This window comes from Condylura cristata, unplaced genomic scaffold (genome assembly GCF_000260355.1).
Source record: "Condylura cristata isolate star-nosed mole 26May11 unplaced genomic scaffold, ConCri1.0 scaffold00031, whole genome shotgun sequence".
Lineage (NCBI taxonomy): Eukaryota > Metazoa > Chordata > Mammalia > Eulipotyphla > Talpidae > Condylura > Condylura cristata.
This window is the reverse complement of record NW_004567132.1, coordinates 15,909,386-15,924,670: the sequence shown is the minus strand read 5'-3', so window position 1 is coordinate 15,924,670 and position 15,285 is coordinate 15,909,386. Positions and strand designations below refer to the sequence as shown.

Sequence of the window (15,285 nt, the reverse complement as noted above, 5' to 3'; positions counted from 1 at the left end):
GCAAGGAAGTTCCTGAAAAATGACAGGATGGAGCATATGGAAAGGATACAGGAACCACCTGAAGGACCTCCCAATGGTCAAAGCCAGAACAGTTTGGACAATAAAATAACAGTGTTGCATTATGGCCCAAAATAAAAAAATAAATACACATGTGTGCATACTGATAAAAATGTTAGAATAAATAAATGGGAGTGGAGAGTCTTCCTTTCCCAAGAATTTTATTAAATGTATGTAGATATTCCCTGTTCTAGGAGGTAGAGCTTACTTCCCCTTTCATGTGTGAGAGTGGACTTGATTTGGTGACTTAATGCCAAAGAATAGAGTCAGGACGGGGAACAACATTACTGGCCAAGACTGCCTTCACCATGAATTCGAGGCCAGTGTCACCAGCGGTGATGTGCAGATTTATATGTTCCCTTCTGTGATGTAGAGAGAAGCCACTCTACCTTTGTGGTATTCTTTCTGGAAACTTACAACCTTGGTCTGGTCAGGAGAAAAACATCAACTTGTCAGGTGAATCCAAACTGAGTGGAAGCCAGTGAAGTAGCTGACCAGTATCACTCAAAACCAGTAAGGTCACAAAAAACAAGGAAAGTCTGAAAAACTCTCACTATGATGGGACAAAACCATGAGACATGATGATTAAATACAGTGTGATGTCCTGGGTTGGATCCTGGAGCAGAAAGAGAACGTTAGTGGAAAAACCCAGGGCAAGCTGAAAGCAGGCTGCAGTTAGCAGAAATGTCCCAATATTGGTCTATTAGGTTTGGAAATGTATCGTGTAAGATGACAACCTTGTGTGAAATTGAAACTGGATAGAAAGGTATACAGGGACTCTTTATTTTCACAATTTTTCTCTATATCTTTTCCAAAATTAAAAGTTTATTAAAAGGTTACTGATTCACTATACACGTGACAGAGACATCTCCTTAAAAAGAAGAAGCCCGTGTTCCTTGCACTCCTGGTGAAGCTACAGTTCACAGAAGGCAAGGGGGTGCCTCAGAGACCAGGGGGTACACACAGAGATGGAGGGCCTCCCTGATTCCCAGATTTAGACTTGCCCGGGGACTTAGGGGCCTTGGAAAGACACATGGGTGAGAGAACAGGGATTGGGGTGGGGACTGACAATGGCAGCCGTTACCTTGATTTCTACCTAGATTTTACTCTTTTCATCTCAGACTCGCCTGGTCCCTTTAATCCCCTTCCTGTGGTTCCCCACCCAAAGGTGCCCTAGATTTGTGAACAGCTTTTGGGGCTTTGCAGGAGCCCTGTCCAGCTGGACATTTACCCACAAGGGGATGGGTAACTTGGGATGTTTTATTGGGGAACTGTTATCCTTTCTTCTCTCTCTCTCCTCCCTCCCCTCATATACACATAACACACTGATCCTATTAAAGTTCTTTCACACGGTGTATGGTGTATGCTTTTTTGTGTGTGCATATAGATGGCCAGACCCCTTTAGAGTGTGCAAGTTTGGGGGTCTTGGGGCACTCCTTGGTCAAGTGCTGACAGAGAGCTTCTTCAATTGTCCTTACTGCTGACTACCACTCCATTGTAAGGGTTGATCGAAATTTATCTAGCCATTTATCTGTCGGCGGGCATTTGAGTTGCAGTCTCTTTTTCTGTTACAAACAGCAGGGTGTGAATGCTGTGCCATCTACATTCATACCACCGAGAGGATGTCTGGAGGGTAAATCTCTAGAACAGAAATTGTCAGATTTCTGTTGACAAATCACAATTGGCACTTGTCATTTAGACCAGCACTGCCAAATTGCTTTCCCTGGAGGTCAAACTAACTTATATATCCACCAGCAATGTGAGAAATGCCTTTCCCCACACCTGCCCAACATTGTTTATAATCAAGATTTTAAAAAGTGTTACTTTTGTTAAATTCTAAGTGAAAAAAATTTTTTTTGTCTGAATTTTACTTCTCTTATTATGGATAGGGCTGAGCATCTTTTTATTTGTTTCTGAAACTCTTTTCTGTGAATTCTTTTAAGAAGATACTTTTGTAAAAAAAAAAAAAAAGAAATCCTTCCCAAACTTTTAGATACTAAAAATTACCATTTCCACAAATTAAAAGGTAGAGAATGGGGGCCCTCCCTAGTGGCACAGCAGGTTAAAGCACAGCACTAGGAAGCTAAAGCCAATTTAGCACTAGTTCGATCCCTGCTCTGGGGTGATCCACATGGCACTGCAGACCTCTCCTGACCTGCCTGCTGCTCCCCTCAGCATGTGCTTGTCAGTCTGCCTGCTCTGCTCCCCACTCTGCCTCTGGTGAATCTTCTCACCGCCCCTGCACCTTTGGCCTATACCCCAGTTCTGAATGCATAAATAAGTAAATGTTTAAAAAAAAAAAAGGTAGAGAATGGTAATAATTTGTTGGTTTCCAGGTTCTAGGCAGTGATTCTCAGTACCTGAGGCATGGGAGACAATCTTCTGGACCTCCTAGCCTCCATGAGGGAACTGTTTTCATGTGGCAGCTTGGTCAGGGGCGCCTCAGCCTTAACATTGGCACAGGAAGCTGGGGGGTGGGGGTACTTTTCTATTGTCTAGAAATGGTAGCTAGGGCCAAAGTCAAGGAAACTACCCCCTCCCCTCAAAAAAAAACAAAAAACAAACAAACAAAAGCCCTACAAATTGTTAAGTTCCCCAGGCATGTAAAGAAAGTTGCCAAGAATTTTAACCAGATTGCTCTTCCAGAAATTACATTAAGGGGGTGAAACTAGCCCCACCCTGCAACAGCTGACACCCCACATGAAAGGTGGGTGGGTAGGACTGGCCCATGCTGTTCTTCTCCTTTCCCTCAGTCAAAAGGAAAGACTGGCATTCAGAGAATGGCATTGCACTTCCTGAGGGTGTCCACTTAGGCAGTGGAATTCCTGACCTTGCCCTGTTTTCTCTCTCAGGGAATGAGAGATGTGGTGGAAGTGGGGCTTGGGGGTGACAGTGGGGGTGATGCCTGATTTTCCTGGATGTTCAGTAAGCACTGTGGAAGTAAGCTGAGCTTGCTGCCTGACAGCCAGCTCTCAGCAAAAGGACCCCTTGCTGTGGGCCCTGAATGTTAGAGGACTAGCTTCTTACCCTCTCTGGCTGGCCTTCCTTGAGGCTGAGACTTCTACAGAGCCATTGCACAGAAAACCCATTCCTCCTGTTGCACAGCCAGTCATGTCTAGCCCATCAGCACAGTTACCAGCTGTGCTGTCAAATGCAGGCACTTCTCATACCTCTGTGTTGAGATGACCACTGAGGCCGAGCCATCGCCCTTTCCTACGTGGACATCACAAGAGCCTAACGAAGCTCCTTTTCCTTCTACTGGTCCTAGAGCCCATTCTCCACGGAGTCAGAGTAACTTTTGTTTTTGTTTAAAGATTTAATTATGCATACAGAACTGGGGTACAGGCCAGAGTTGTGGTGGGTGAGAGGATTCACCAGAGACAGAGGGGGGAACAGAACAGGCAGATTGACAAAGTACACTGCTGAGGGGAGCAGCAGGTGGGTCAGGAGAGGTCTGTCGTGCCATGTGGGTCAGCTCCCTGGCTGGGGATTGAACTCGTTTTTGCATTGGCTTTGGAGAACTTCATAATGTGGTGCTTTAACCTGTTCTACCCAGAGTAACTTTTAACATCTAAGTGAGATCCTGATCCCTTGGCTCAAAAGCCTCCAGCTCACCCATCTTATTCAGAGTTAAAAACCAGATTTGTATGACAATTTCGAAGACCCAAGACAGTCAACACTGGGCCTTTTCTCTTTTCCACCCACACTTCTTCACAGGGGACAGTTGAAACACACCAGTGAACCTAACACGCTCATCTTTGAGCTGTGGGAGGAAACTGGAGCACCCAGAGAAAACCTACACAGATGTGGGGAGGACATGCCACCTCCATGCAGACAGTGGCCTTAGCCAGGAATCTATTTTTATTCCTCTCATTAATGTTACAACAAAATGACACTGAGTGAAATGATGTTATTGGAGGATGTGCTGAGTTAGGCATCCACTACAATATGCCAGGCAGTGGTCTAGGTATTGGGAATACATTAAACAGGGCTGTCCTTGCCCCTGTGATATACAGCCTAGAGAAGGAGAAAGAAGTACAGAAATGTAAACATAAACATAAATTGGGAAGAGCACTCTGAAGGAAAGAACCAGGCTCTTCATTTTAGCTGTTTAATGAGCTCAGGGGCCCTGAAGCCAGTGCTGTCACAGTGTGAGCAGCTGGGGGCCAGCACAGGCCGTGCCTCAGTGCCTCTGCGCCACCACACCCGAGTTCTGGGCATGATGCCGCCTTCTGTAAAGCCAGACCTGACAGTGCTTTCCAATTTGGGCTTTTAATACTCCAAACACCAAACACTAAACATGTTGTCAGTCACAGTGTTTGTTACTGTCTCTGAGGAGTAACTCACTGAGCCAGCCTGAGACTGACTGACTCTGACTCACCCTGCAGTTCTCCACGTAAATATAAGTGACAAAGGCCTCAAGTGGTCAAGATCTTGGTGTGTTGGAGGGACTGAAAGGCAGCGGATGTGGCTGGTGGAGTGAACACAGGCAGAGAGGTGTGAGGTGAAGCTGGGGATTGTTGGGGGGAAGATATATGAGGCTATTGTTTGAAGTTTGCATTTTGTTCCAAGTGTAGTGGTGGCCATGTGGGAACTTTAAGCAGAGGTGGCCAGTCTGATTTTTGCTTTAAACCATTTCTCATAGTGCCAGGTATTCAGGTACATGGCTGGGTCTTTGATGATTACTCACTGAATTGAACTAAGCTAAGAGTTGTGAAGGAAGGGAGAGAACCCACTGTGGATATGGCTTCCTTGGAGCTAACAAACACTGGCAAGTTAAAAACCAAAAAGTACAGGGTTGAAGCCCTTTCAAGTTTCTAGTCACTTTCAAGTGGAGCAACCCTGTGACAGTCAGCTCTTGGAAAAGTTGACAAGTTGTCCTAATTTCCTCTGGCTCTGCTTCTTCCTTTTCCAGTCTGACAGAATCACTGGGGAATTTTTTTTTTTTTTTTTGGTAATCCCCTGTGATTGTGTATATTGGTGTGTCAGAGATTCCAGGTATTTTATATACAGAGCAAAGTACTGAGTGAAACTTATAATTTTAGGGGACAGGTAAGTTAGGGTGAATGCAAACAAGGAAACTTGCCCACACAGGGCAAGAGATCTCTGGGCAAAGAAAAGGCCCCAGAAACTTTGTTATAGAAGCTGCCTCAAGAGGGGCATGTAGACAAGGTCTGAGTTCCTTACTAAGTCCCATGGAGACGAGGGTGATGTCAAAGTGATTGTGGCCTCAGCGGCCTGGCAGAGCAGAAGGCTGACATCACCACCCAGGGGACCCAGTGAGCTCAGACTCCAGGGAGAGCTCTTCACAGCCCCCAAAGATGCTAGAGCAGCAAACATGGCCAAGAGGGCCCTGGGGGCTGAGCTGCTTTCATCTGCTGTTCAATTATTCTTCTTTTCCTTTATCCTTCTGCCAACATAGAATCTTAAATCAGCTCTGGAGAAATAGAAAGAAGGTGCATGGATGCCCTGCACCCAGGAAGCTTTATATCTTAGGGAGATGTATTTCTCCCTCTAAGAGAGCTGACTCCTAGGCAAGGCCCCTGACCGCATGAAGCTCATGGAATAGGTGGACAGAGCAAAATGTCATACTAGTGAAAAGTAATTAAAGAAGGTGTATGAGCTTTGAGGTTAGGCCTGGATTCTAACCTCAGTCTGTCATCCAATTGTTAAATGACTTGCAAAGTTGACTTTTATTTAAAGACCTTTATTTATTTAATCACAAGGCATCATTTATTCCCTCTCAATAAAATAATGATAAGTTTTTTTTTTTAATGGAAACATCGCTTTATTGGTAGGCCAGGCCACAGTGCAAAACTGCACAGAGTGGAAACATTCCTGGACACTGGAGTGTACAACAGCAGCAGACAGGTTAATACTCTTTGCCCTCATCCTCCCCATCAGCACTGTCTGCTCTAACCTCCTCATAATCCTTCTCCAGGGTGGCCATTTCCTATCTGGCCTCAGAAAACTCCCCTTCCTCCATGCCTTTCCCCACGTACCAGTGGACAAGGCCCATTTGGCGTACATCAGGTCAAACTTGTGGTTCAGGCGGGCCCAGGCCTCAGCGATGGCTGTGGTGTTGCTCAGCATTCACATAGCCCACTGAACCTTGGCCAGGTCTCCCCCGGGGACCACCATGGGAGGCTGGTAGTTGATGCCCACTTTGAAACCAGTAGGGCACCAGTCCACAAACTGGATGGTACGCTTGGTCTTGATGGAGGCAATGGCAGCATTGACGTCTTTGGGAACCACATTGCCACGGTACAATAGGCAGCAAGCCATGTATTTACCATGGCGAGGGTCACACTTCACCATCTGTTTGGCCAGCTCAAAGCACGCATTGGTGATCTCTGCTACAGAAAGCTGTTCATGGTAGGCTTTCTCAGCAGAGATGACGGGGGCGTACGTGGCCAGAGGATGACTGTGAAGATTAAAAGAAAGAAATGACATTATGTTTTTGGAACTCAGCAGGTTAATAAATGGTAGCTGGTATAATTGCCACTAGTTAGGTCACACAGTGTGATTGGGACAGCACAGAGTGATGTAGATAGAGACGTTGACAAAGGACACATTGATCAACTGGCTGTACTAAGCAAGATTTCTCTCCACAGAGGAAGGCACACAAGCTGGATTTTGAATGATTTTACCAGGACATCAAGGGAAACGTAAGGGACGAGTATACCACATAGAAGGCACAGAATAACAGAGGCAAAGTCTGAAAAAAGGGACAGTAAATTAAGTTCAAGTCATTTCAGCTCAAACTACATGAACTAAGTGTCATCAATTCCAGATTAAAATATTTGTTAAAATACAGGGTAGGACTTTCCCTGCTGGCACAGCATAGCACTAAGAAGCTAAAGCTACTCCAGCATGAGTTCGATCTCCGCCTGCCCTGGAGGTGACCCCACATGACGAGGCAGACCTCTTCTGAACCGCCTGCTGCTCCCCTCAGCAGTGTACTTTGACAGTCTGTCTGTTGTCTCCCCGCCCTGTCTCTGGTGAATCCTCTCACCGCCCCTGCACCTGTGGCCTGTACCCCAGTTCTGTATGCATAAATAAAAAAAATACCAGGGTAACAGTGAATAGTAATAGTGATGTTAACACCCAGTTCATGTACTTCATGCCTATTAATTCAGTTTAGTTCTATGAGGTGGGTGCTGTTATTTCCCCCATATTATGGGAAAGGAAACTGAAGCATAGAAAAACGAATAATTTCTTAACCACACAGCTAGAAACTGGTAGAGTCAGGATTTTAAAGTGTCTCAATTACTTAGTTGTAAGAGATTAAGCTATCCTGAGGGGAAGATAGTGGTAAAATCATGTGGAAACTCTTGGGGCATACATATACACAGGAGGCTGAGAACCCAAATGGAGGAATGAAATCATACAGCAAAGACTCGCCAGGGGACAGGGTGACTCTGGAGTTAATCTTGAAGAATGAGTATGTTGTTCCAGATGGAGTGAACAACTGACATGGATTTGAGAAAACGGGTTTTGAACAAATTGAGTTTAAAGTACATGAAGACATTTGAGAGTGAATGTTATTCAACAGTCATAGGTGTATACTTCATTAACCCACCTTCAGTACTGGAGAGAACAACTAAGAACAAGGGAAGAGAAGACTTGAGCAACGATAGAACACACAGTCTTCTCAGGTGCACATGGAATGATAGACCAGATCAAAACATTCTAAAGGATTAATAATAATACAAAATACTTTTTGTACCATAATGGAATTCAAGTAGAAATCAGTAACAGAAGGAAATTTGGAAATTCACAAACATATGAAACTTTAACAACATATTCTTAATACAGTGGGTCAAAAAAATCAAAAGGAAATTAGAAAATATTTTGAAATGAATAGAAATGAAAGCACAGCACTGATGGCATGCTGTAAAAACAGTACTAAATGGGCAATTTATACCTACAAGTGCCTAAATTTAAAAAGAGGAAAATTCTTAAACCAATGACCTATTCTTATATCTTGAGAAACTAGAAAAAGAGCAAACCGAACCTAAAACAGAAGGAAGAAATAATAAAGATTAGAGAAGAAATAAAGAATAGAAAATAATTGAGATAATGAATAAAACAAAAGTTGATTCTTTGAAAAGATCAGTAGCATTGAAAAACTTAGCTAGACTCACTAGCCCCTTCAAAGAAACCTCACAAAAAGCAAAATACTTCAATCAAAAGTAATAAACTACTTAATAATAAGTTAATTAAAAAATAAAATTAAATAAAGTTAATTATTAGCAAACATTACAAAACATTGCTTAAATAATTTTAGAAAGAACTAAATAATTTAAACATAGTCTATGCTTATGGATCAGAATATTAATGTTGTTAACATAGCAATCCTCCCCCAAATGGACTACTGGTTAACAAAAATCCCAATAAAAAGCCTAGTCAGCTTCCTCCCATTCCCACCCAAAAGTTAACAAGCATATTCTTAAATTCCATTGGAAATACAGGGGCCCCGAATATCCAACCATCTTGAATAAGAACAAAGTTGTAGTACATACCCTTACTAATATCAAAACTTACTGCGATGTGGGTTAAGGAGCAGCACTGCAAGCTAGCCACTGTCACTTCAGTGGAGTTCGATCCCCGCCCCGGAAGTGATCCACATGGCGCAGCACACCTCTCCTGTTTCTCCTGCTGTTAATGTTAACAGCAATGTATCTTGTCAGTCTGCCTATTCTGCTCCCTATTCTGTCTCTAGTGAATCCTCTCACTGCTCTGTACCTCTGGCCTGCAACTTAGTTCTATATGCATAAATGAATAAATATTTTTAAAAAAGGACATTGGAGTCCTGGTTCACACCACTTCTGAAAGTTAATTCAAAATGGATCCAGACCTAAATATAAGAGCAACTACTGCAAAACTCTTAGATACAAACACAACAGGATAAGTACTCATTACCCTGGGCTAAGTGACGGTATGTAAGTATGAAATCAAAAGTATAGCAAAAGAAGAAACATATACATTTTACTTCACTGAAAGTAAAAACTTTTGCTTTTCAAAAAACACTATCTTGAAAGTGAAAAGACAACCAACAGAACGGGAGAAAATACTTGCAAGCAATCTGTCTGATGAGAAAATATTTGCAAATAATCTGATCTGTCTGAGTAATATGCCCAGAATGTATAAAGAACTTACAATTCGACAACAACAACAAAGCAACTGGAATGTCAGCAAAAGGTCTTAATAGACATTTCTATAAAGAAGATACACAAGTAGCAGTAGAGAGGAGTGAAAATGTTAATGCTATAGATCTACTGATGCAAGAGAAAAGAAAAGCAGTTCATTTAAAGTAAGTGGAAAGAGATGGTTCTGTGAAGAAATCTTCAGGTGCTTAGGGAGAGGTCTGAGCAATGACACAACCCATTATACTAACATGGCAGAGGTGAAGAGAGGCAGAGTGATTTGCATAAGCTCACACAATAAACTCATGATAATGGAAGGGTAGGTGGCATGCTGTGGCTCAGTGTTCAGGAAATGGACGTTGGAATCAGATTGACCTGGATTTGAATACCAGCTTCATCGTTTACTGGCTTGTCTGAGACTTTTTGTGTTACCTAATCTCTCAAGTTTCTCATCTGTAAAATAGGGAATATAATATTTACTGACAGGATTGTTGTATGGATTTAGTAGTATATGTGAAATGCTTACTTTGTGACTTGTGCCTGCCATACAGGAAGTATTCAATATACTTTAACTATTAATGCTAGAATTGAATCACAGGCCCCCTGATTCTTAGTCCAGTGCTTTGTTGGTCATTCAACACTTTCTCAGCCAGAGGACATTAACATTAAGCAGGCCACCTTCACTGGAACTTTCTTAAATCACTCCTCTCGACTCACTCTTATTTGTAAGATCTGAGACCTCTGGTTTTTGTGGGGGCTCAAAAAGACTGATAACAGTAGCAGAAGCAAGTTTAACCACTACTATATATGTCTTCTACATACCTACTCTGCTTTCTGTGATGGACAAAATGGTTTTGCTTAGTAAGATACTAAGATGGGTGCCTAAAGAGACCCTCTGCCCCATATTTCAAGAGAGGTTCAGAAATGTGAAAACCTCTCTACTCTTCTTACACTTCCTACATCTGTCTGGAATTGTTTAAGCATGAGTAATAAAATAAAATGAGAACAGCCAAAGATTATCTAGAAAAGGACAGGTTTAGCAACTTGCTTAGTTCCTGGCAAACAGGGACTTGTAACCCATTTTCCTATTTGTTTATTTTTAAAATGTATTTTTAATTTATGACTACTATTTTTATGGAAAATATAATTACATACACAAGGAATAATGTCAAAAAAGCAAGAAATATATAATTAATCAAAAAGCACCTTTCTCCACCAGTGTTTTTCTTCCAATGCCTTTCCTGGCTGCTACTACTGTTAACAGTTTCCTGCGTAAACTTTCAGAAATATTCTAGCTAAGTAATATTATGTATAACACACACACACACATATGCAAGTATATGAAAAGTTTGCTTTTTAAAAAATGAATAGAAACCTACTCTCTATATGGTTCATACCATATTTTTTCCCCCACTCAACATTGAAAGTTGAAGGTAGTTTCATATCAAATATAGTCTTTCACTTTCTTTTTAACGATGGTGTAACAATCTATGGAAAGGAAGTGGCACACAAATTTTTTTAAATTTTAAAGATTTATTTATTTGTGCATACAGAACTGGGGTACAGGCCAGAGGCTCAGGGGGCGGTGAAAGGCTTCACCAGAGACAGAGTGGGGAGCAGAACAGGCATATTGAGGAAGTACACTGCTGAGGGGAGCAGCAGGTGGGTCAGGAGAGGTCTGCCACACCATGTGGTCACCTCGGGGGCAGGCGGGAATCAAACTCATGCAGAAGCAGCTTTAGATTCTCAGTGCTGTGCTTTAACCCGCTGCGCCAGCAGGGAGGGCCGGCACACAAATTTTACCTTAACTTCCAGTTTGTTTGTCACATGCTTTTTTTGGTCGATGGCAACACCATTGTCATACTTTTTGTGTTCTAAACCTTGAAGTAAGTAACATTAAGGGTTCTCCTTACCTAGATCTAGTAAATCATGTGAAGATTGCTTTTACAATATTTTCTCATTCTTTTTTTCATTGTTACCTCCCTGTTTAGCCCTTAAACTTTTGTATAACCTCTCCCTGTCTTCAAATTTTCTGTCTTTGCCTGTCTTGCACATTTGATCAAGTTTCCTAGTGCCTAGGTTCTCACTGACTGCATCACCAATCTTCTTAAAGACCGCTAGTGGATTCCCTTTCATTGTGTTATGTAAAAATCAATATGATCAATACATATGATTTAAAATTTTAATATGTGTATGTTGTGAAATGCAAATGTATGAACCAAATGTCTAGCTGTAGGACTTTTTTTTAAAAAAATAATATAATAGTTTATTTTTACATCATTTTGTGCCTTTTTCCATCTCAGTTGTAATCCCTGTGGATGTTCCATCACCAAATCACCCATGTGCCATAACCATAGTCCAGTACATTTCCCTCCCCCCACTGTTTTTGATCCCATTTCCCATTCCACCCCCCCGTAAAATGTCTCTGGTATGTAGCTGTTCATTATTATTATTATTTTCTCCCCTAGTCCTTTATACTCCTGCTATGAGAGAAACATCCAGTATTTTCCCTTTTCTTTCTGGCTCATTTCACTAAGCATGATCTTTTCCAGTTCCATCCATGTTGCTGCAAAAGGCATGTGTTTATTTATTTATTTTTGTTGCTGAGTAATATTCCATTGTGTATATGTACCACATCTTTTTAATCCAGTCATCCATTTTGGGGCATTTGGGTTGTTTACATGTCTTTCCAATTGTAAATAATGCAGCAATAAACATGGGGGTGCAAGTATCTTTTTGAATCAGTGTTTTTGTGCCTTTTGTGTAGATACCTAGGAGTGGGATTGCTGGGTCATATGGAAGCTCCATGTATAGCAATTTGAGGAACCTCCAAACAGTTTTCCATAGTGGTTGTGCACTGTAGGACTTTTAACCTCTACTTAATAAATGTTTCCAGGAACTTCTGATGTATTTGGTTGTTGGACGATTGGAGCCATTAGAATAAACTAGAAATTTCTAGGCTCAGTATCTCTTCTTAAGATATCTTGCTAACCTCATTTCTTATGATAACTTCTCTTCACATAGTGCAAATGAAGTCTTGCTGGCTTTCTGAGGAGTCCTCACACCTTCCAGTCACACCTTTTAAACTTCCAGGACCAGACTCTTTATGAATCATTTGCAGCCAGAAATGATCCCTGAATTCGAAGTTTGGAACTGGCTTACAGTCCCTTTTTGTCTCACCCACTTCCCTCTACCTCCTGGCCCAAGTAAGTAGTAAGATTGTGGTCCTTTGAAACCTAGTCAGTCCTTTCTTATAATACGCAACTATAGGACCTTCCGCTCTTGGTGACAAGCATCTTAAGACTTCATAGCTGATTAGTGCCACTGCTGACTTGATCACCACTGCATATGCAGTGTCGTTAACTGTTCCTGGCTTATAATGGGGCGAATAAAGGTGCCAAACCCAACCTCACGTTGCCCAGAGAACTACAAATCCCAGCGGGCATTGCGCGGGACATCGGCGGACGCAGTGACGTAAGGGGGCGTGTCGAGTATGAGGGAGGGGCCGTCCTGCGGGTAGCCGGAGACTGGGGTGACTGGGGATCCTGGGGTGAGAGAGGAGAGAAAGGTGAGCCGAGCCGAAGGCGGGGACGCGCTGCTGGGCTCCCCCAGTCTATGGAGCGGGGTAAGATGGCGGAGGCGGAAAGCCTGGAGACAGCTGCGGAGCACGAGCGGATCCTACGAGAGATTGAGAGCACAGACACGGCCTGCATCGGGCCCACGCTCAGGTAACCCCGGTACCGGGGCCAGCGACGGGCGGGCACGGGCGGGACTGGGGATCAGGTTCCTCGCGGGCAGGGTGTTCGGCTAGCCCCCGCAGGGTCAGCACTGGCCTCTCCCTTCGGAGATCCCGGCGAGCGAGCTCCTCCCTCGGCGAGGCAGGTCTTTCTCCGCAGCTCTGACGTGGGGGTCCCTGCCGATCGCCGGCGCCCACCACCCGGTTATTCTTGGAGGCTCCTCCTGCCTCCCTCGGGGCCAGGCAGCCCCAGCGCCAGGCGACTGGAGCGCGCCCGTCAGCTGGTGGCTCCTGGACCTTCCCTGGAGGACATCACCTTCTCTCTCCAACTCAAACGCGGTACTGCCCAGAACATGGTACTGCCGAGACGATACAGGGTTTTACTCCACGGTGTGCTCCTCGGAATTAAGTTATTGTCTTCCTGAAACCACAGCCACTTTCTGGGAACAAGTTCCTGAAAATCGTAGGCCTGGAAGGAAGGAAGTATCCTCTCTGACCCGCACCCCTGTCCTGGGAGCGGGTGCTCACTTAAACCCTGTCAGGAAGATGACCTGTCTCTAAAGTTGCAGGCTCATAGTAGTCTCATTGCTAAGGAAAAGTTATGTCCCCTCCTGTTTCCCAGCCTATTACTTTAACTCACACATGTCCATTTTATCCGGAGATGTCAAAACAAACGCCCACCTACCTCAACAAAACTTAGGCACACTCACGATGTACAGTACAAGGCATTTAACACGGGAGTTAACGATTGTAATTTATTCACAGAAAAACAATCCTGTCAGATAAGTCGTTTAACAGCATCAGGCAAAGAGAGGTTAAGGGACTTGCCCAAGGTCACAGATACAGCGAAGAGAAAATAAAGATTCCTACTTAGGCAGTATGGATCTGGAGTTTGGTTTCTTAACTTTTGTTGTCCTGCTTCATCTGGGGATTAGGAGATGCCCATACTTCCTGTTACTTACTCACTAACCCCAGTTTCAGCTACTTTTGCCTTTCCTCTCAGTTTATTAGTGTCCTCGAACTAATTCATCTTTTTCTTTCTTGTTGGTACCTTCTGATCTCTATGCAACCAATCGATAGATAATTATCTTACCTACTTTGTAGTGCATAGGATCGCTGCTCCTTCCTTTAGAAAAGACTTATTAATCACTGCCTGTTCACTGCTGGGGAGAGTTGCCACATGAAGGAATGGTTCAAGGATAGGCTGGACACTTTCTTCCTCATCTATACCTTTATAGCTTCCTTCTCTAGGGCTCATTGTTAGCATCAGTCTCCCAGTGCCAGCCCTGGACACAGCCATCTCTGGTAGTTTGACTTTTATCCCTTAATTTACATTGTGGTTATGACTCTTATTACGCTCTTCTCTTTCCCCCTTTTCTTGAACTCTGAGGATGAATGAATGATTCTTATTTCATCATCTTTTCTAAAAACTAAAGATTACTAGTTGATATTCTGAGTGTGTTAATGGCAATTAATATTTGGTTTTTATAAAACAAAATGTTACTAGAATCACTGAAGATGCTGTTTCAGTATCTGCTAGGAAATTTGCCTGCTGAACTGCAATTGAGCGGCCAAGCCAAGGTCCACTGGAATATTTGTGATTTCCAGAGTTTTAAGGAAGGATTCCTTATGAGAAGCACCAGTGTGCCTTGGGTTGGTTGTGGTTTTGAACTGATGTCATTTTTACTGATATGAAACTAACTTCAATATTATTAATTTGGTTTGTCGGGATTTATGATTTAACTAGCCACTAAATTGTTGAGCATATTTGTATTGACTGAATTTTCTAGCATCATGATAGAAGAATGCAGAGTTATCCCTTTTTATTTGCAGAGGATACCTTCCAAGACTCCTGGTGGACACTTGAAATCTCAGATAATACCAAATCCTATATATTAACTATGTTTTGCCCTCTACATACATACATACCTCAGATATTATTTTTAAATTAGACACAGCAAGAGAAACAATAATGACATAATAAAATAGGACAATTAAAAAATATATTGTAGTAAAAGTTACAGTATTTTTTGGACCCTGGTTGACAGGGCATATGGGACTGTAAAACTGGGGATCCAGGAGAGACTACTGATATGCATTATGGTTAAAATGTTACCTGTTTTCTTTAAAACTTGCCTCATTTTTATCACTGAGTTCTTATGTCACTGGAAAGTGAGATTTTGTGGGCGTATAGGGTTTAGGATTCTTTTGCCCTAAGGGGCCACTGGAAAAAAGAATGGTAAGAACCACTTTACTGTCCCACCAATTTTAGATGCTTTCCTGACTCCCTTTGTTATTACTGGGGCTTTTCACTTTTTGTTTTCTCCTGTCTTTGGTAGATAA

At 42.8% G+C, this 15,285-nt stretch overlaps 1 protein-coding gene and 1 pseudogene across 4 annotated transcripts in view; one reads left to right on the top strand and one right to left on the bottom strand.

The window, feature by feature from the left end:
* The window catches only part of EXOC6B (exocyst complex component 6B), a 525,152-nt gene that overhangs the window by 18,110 nt on the left and 491,757 nt on the right, over positions 1-15,285 (top strand). For 2 of the 4 annotated variants that reach the window (XM_012731527.1, XM_012731526.1), the window contains exon 1: positions 12,749-12,934. The exons of 1 other annotated variant lie outside the window; for it this stretch is intronic. In XM_012731527.1, the coding sequence (XP_012586981.1) occupies positions 12,822-12,934 (113 nt within the window). In that variant the 5' untranslated portion in view covers positions 12,749-12,821. Of the gene's footprint in view, positions 1-12,701; positions 12,935-15,285 lie in introns of those variants that run through there. One more of the 4 variants, XM_004691518.1, reaches the window with a different exon arrangement.
* On the bottom strand, positions 5,930-11,342 carry LOC101630694 (annotated as a pseudogene).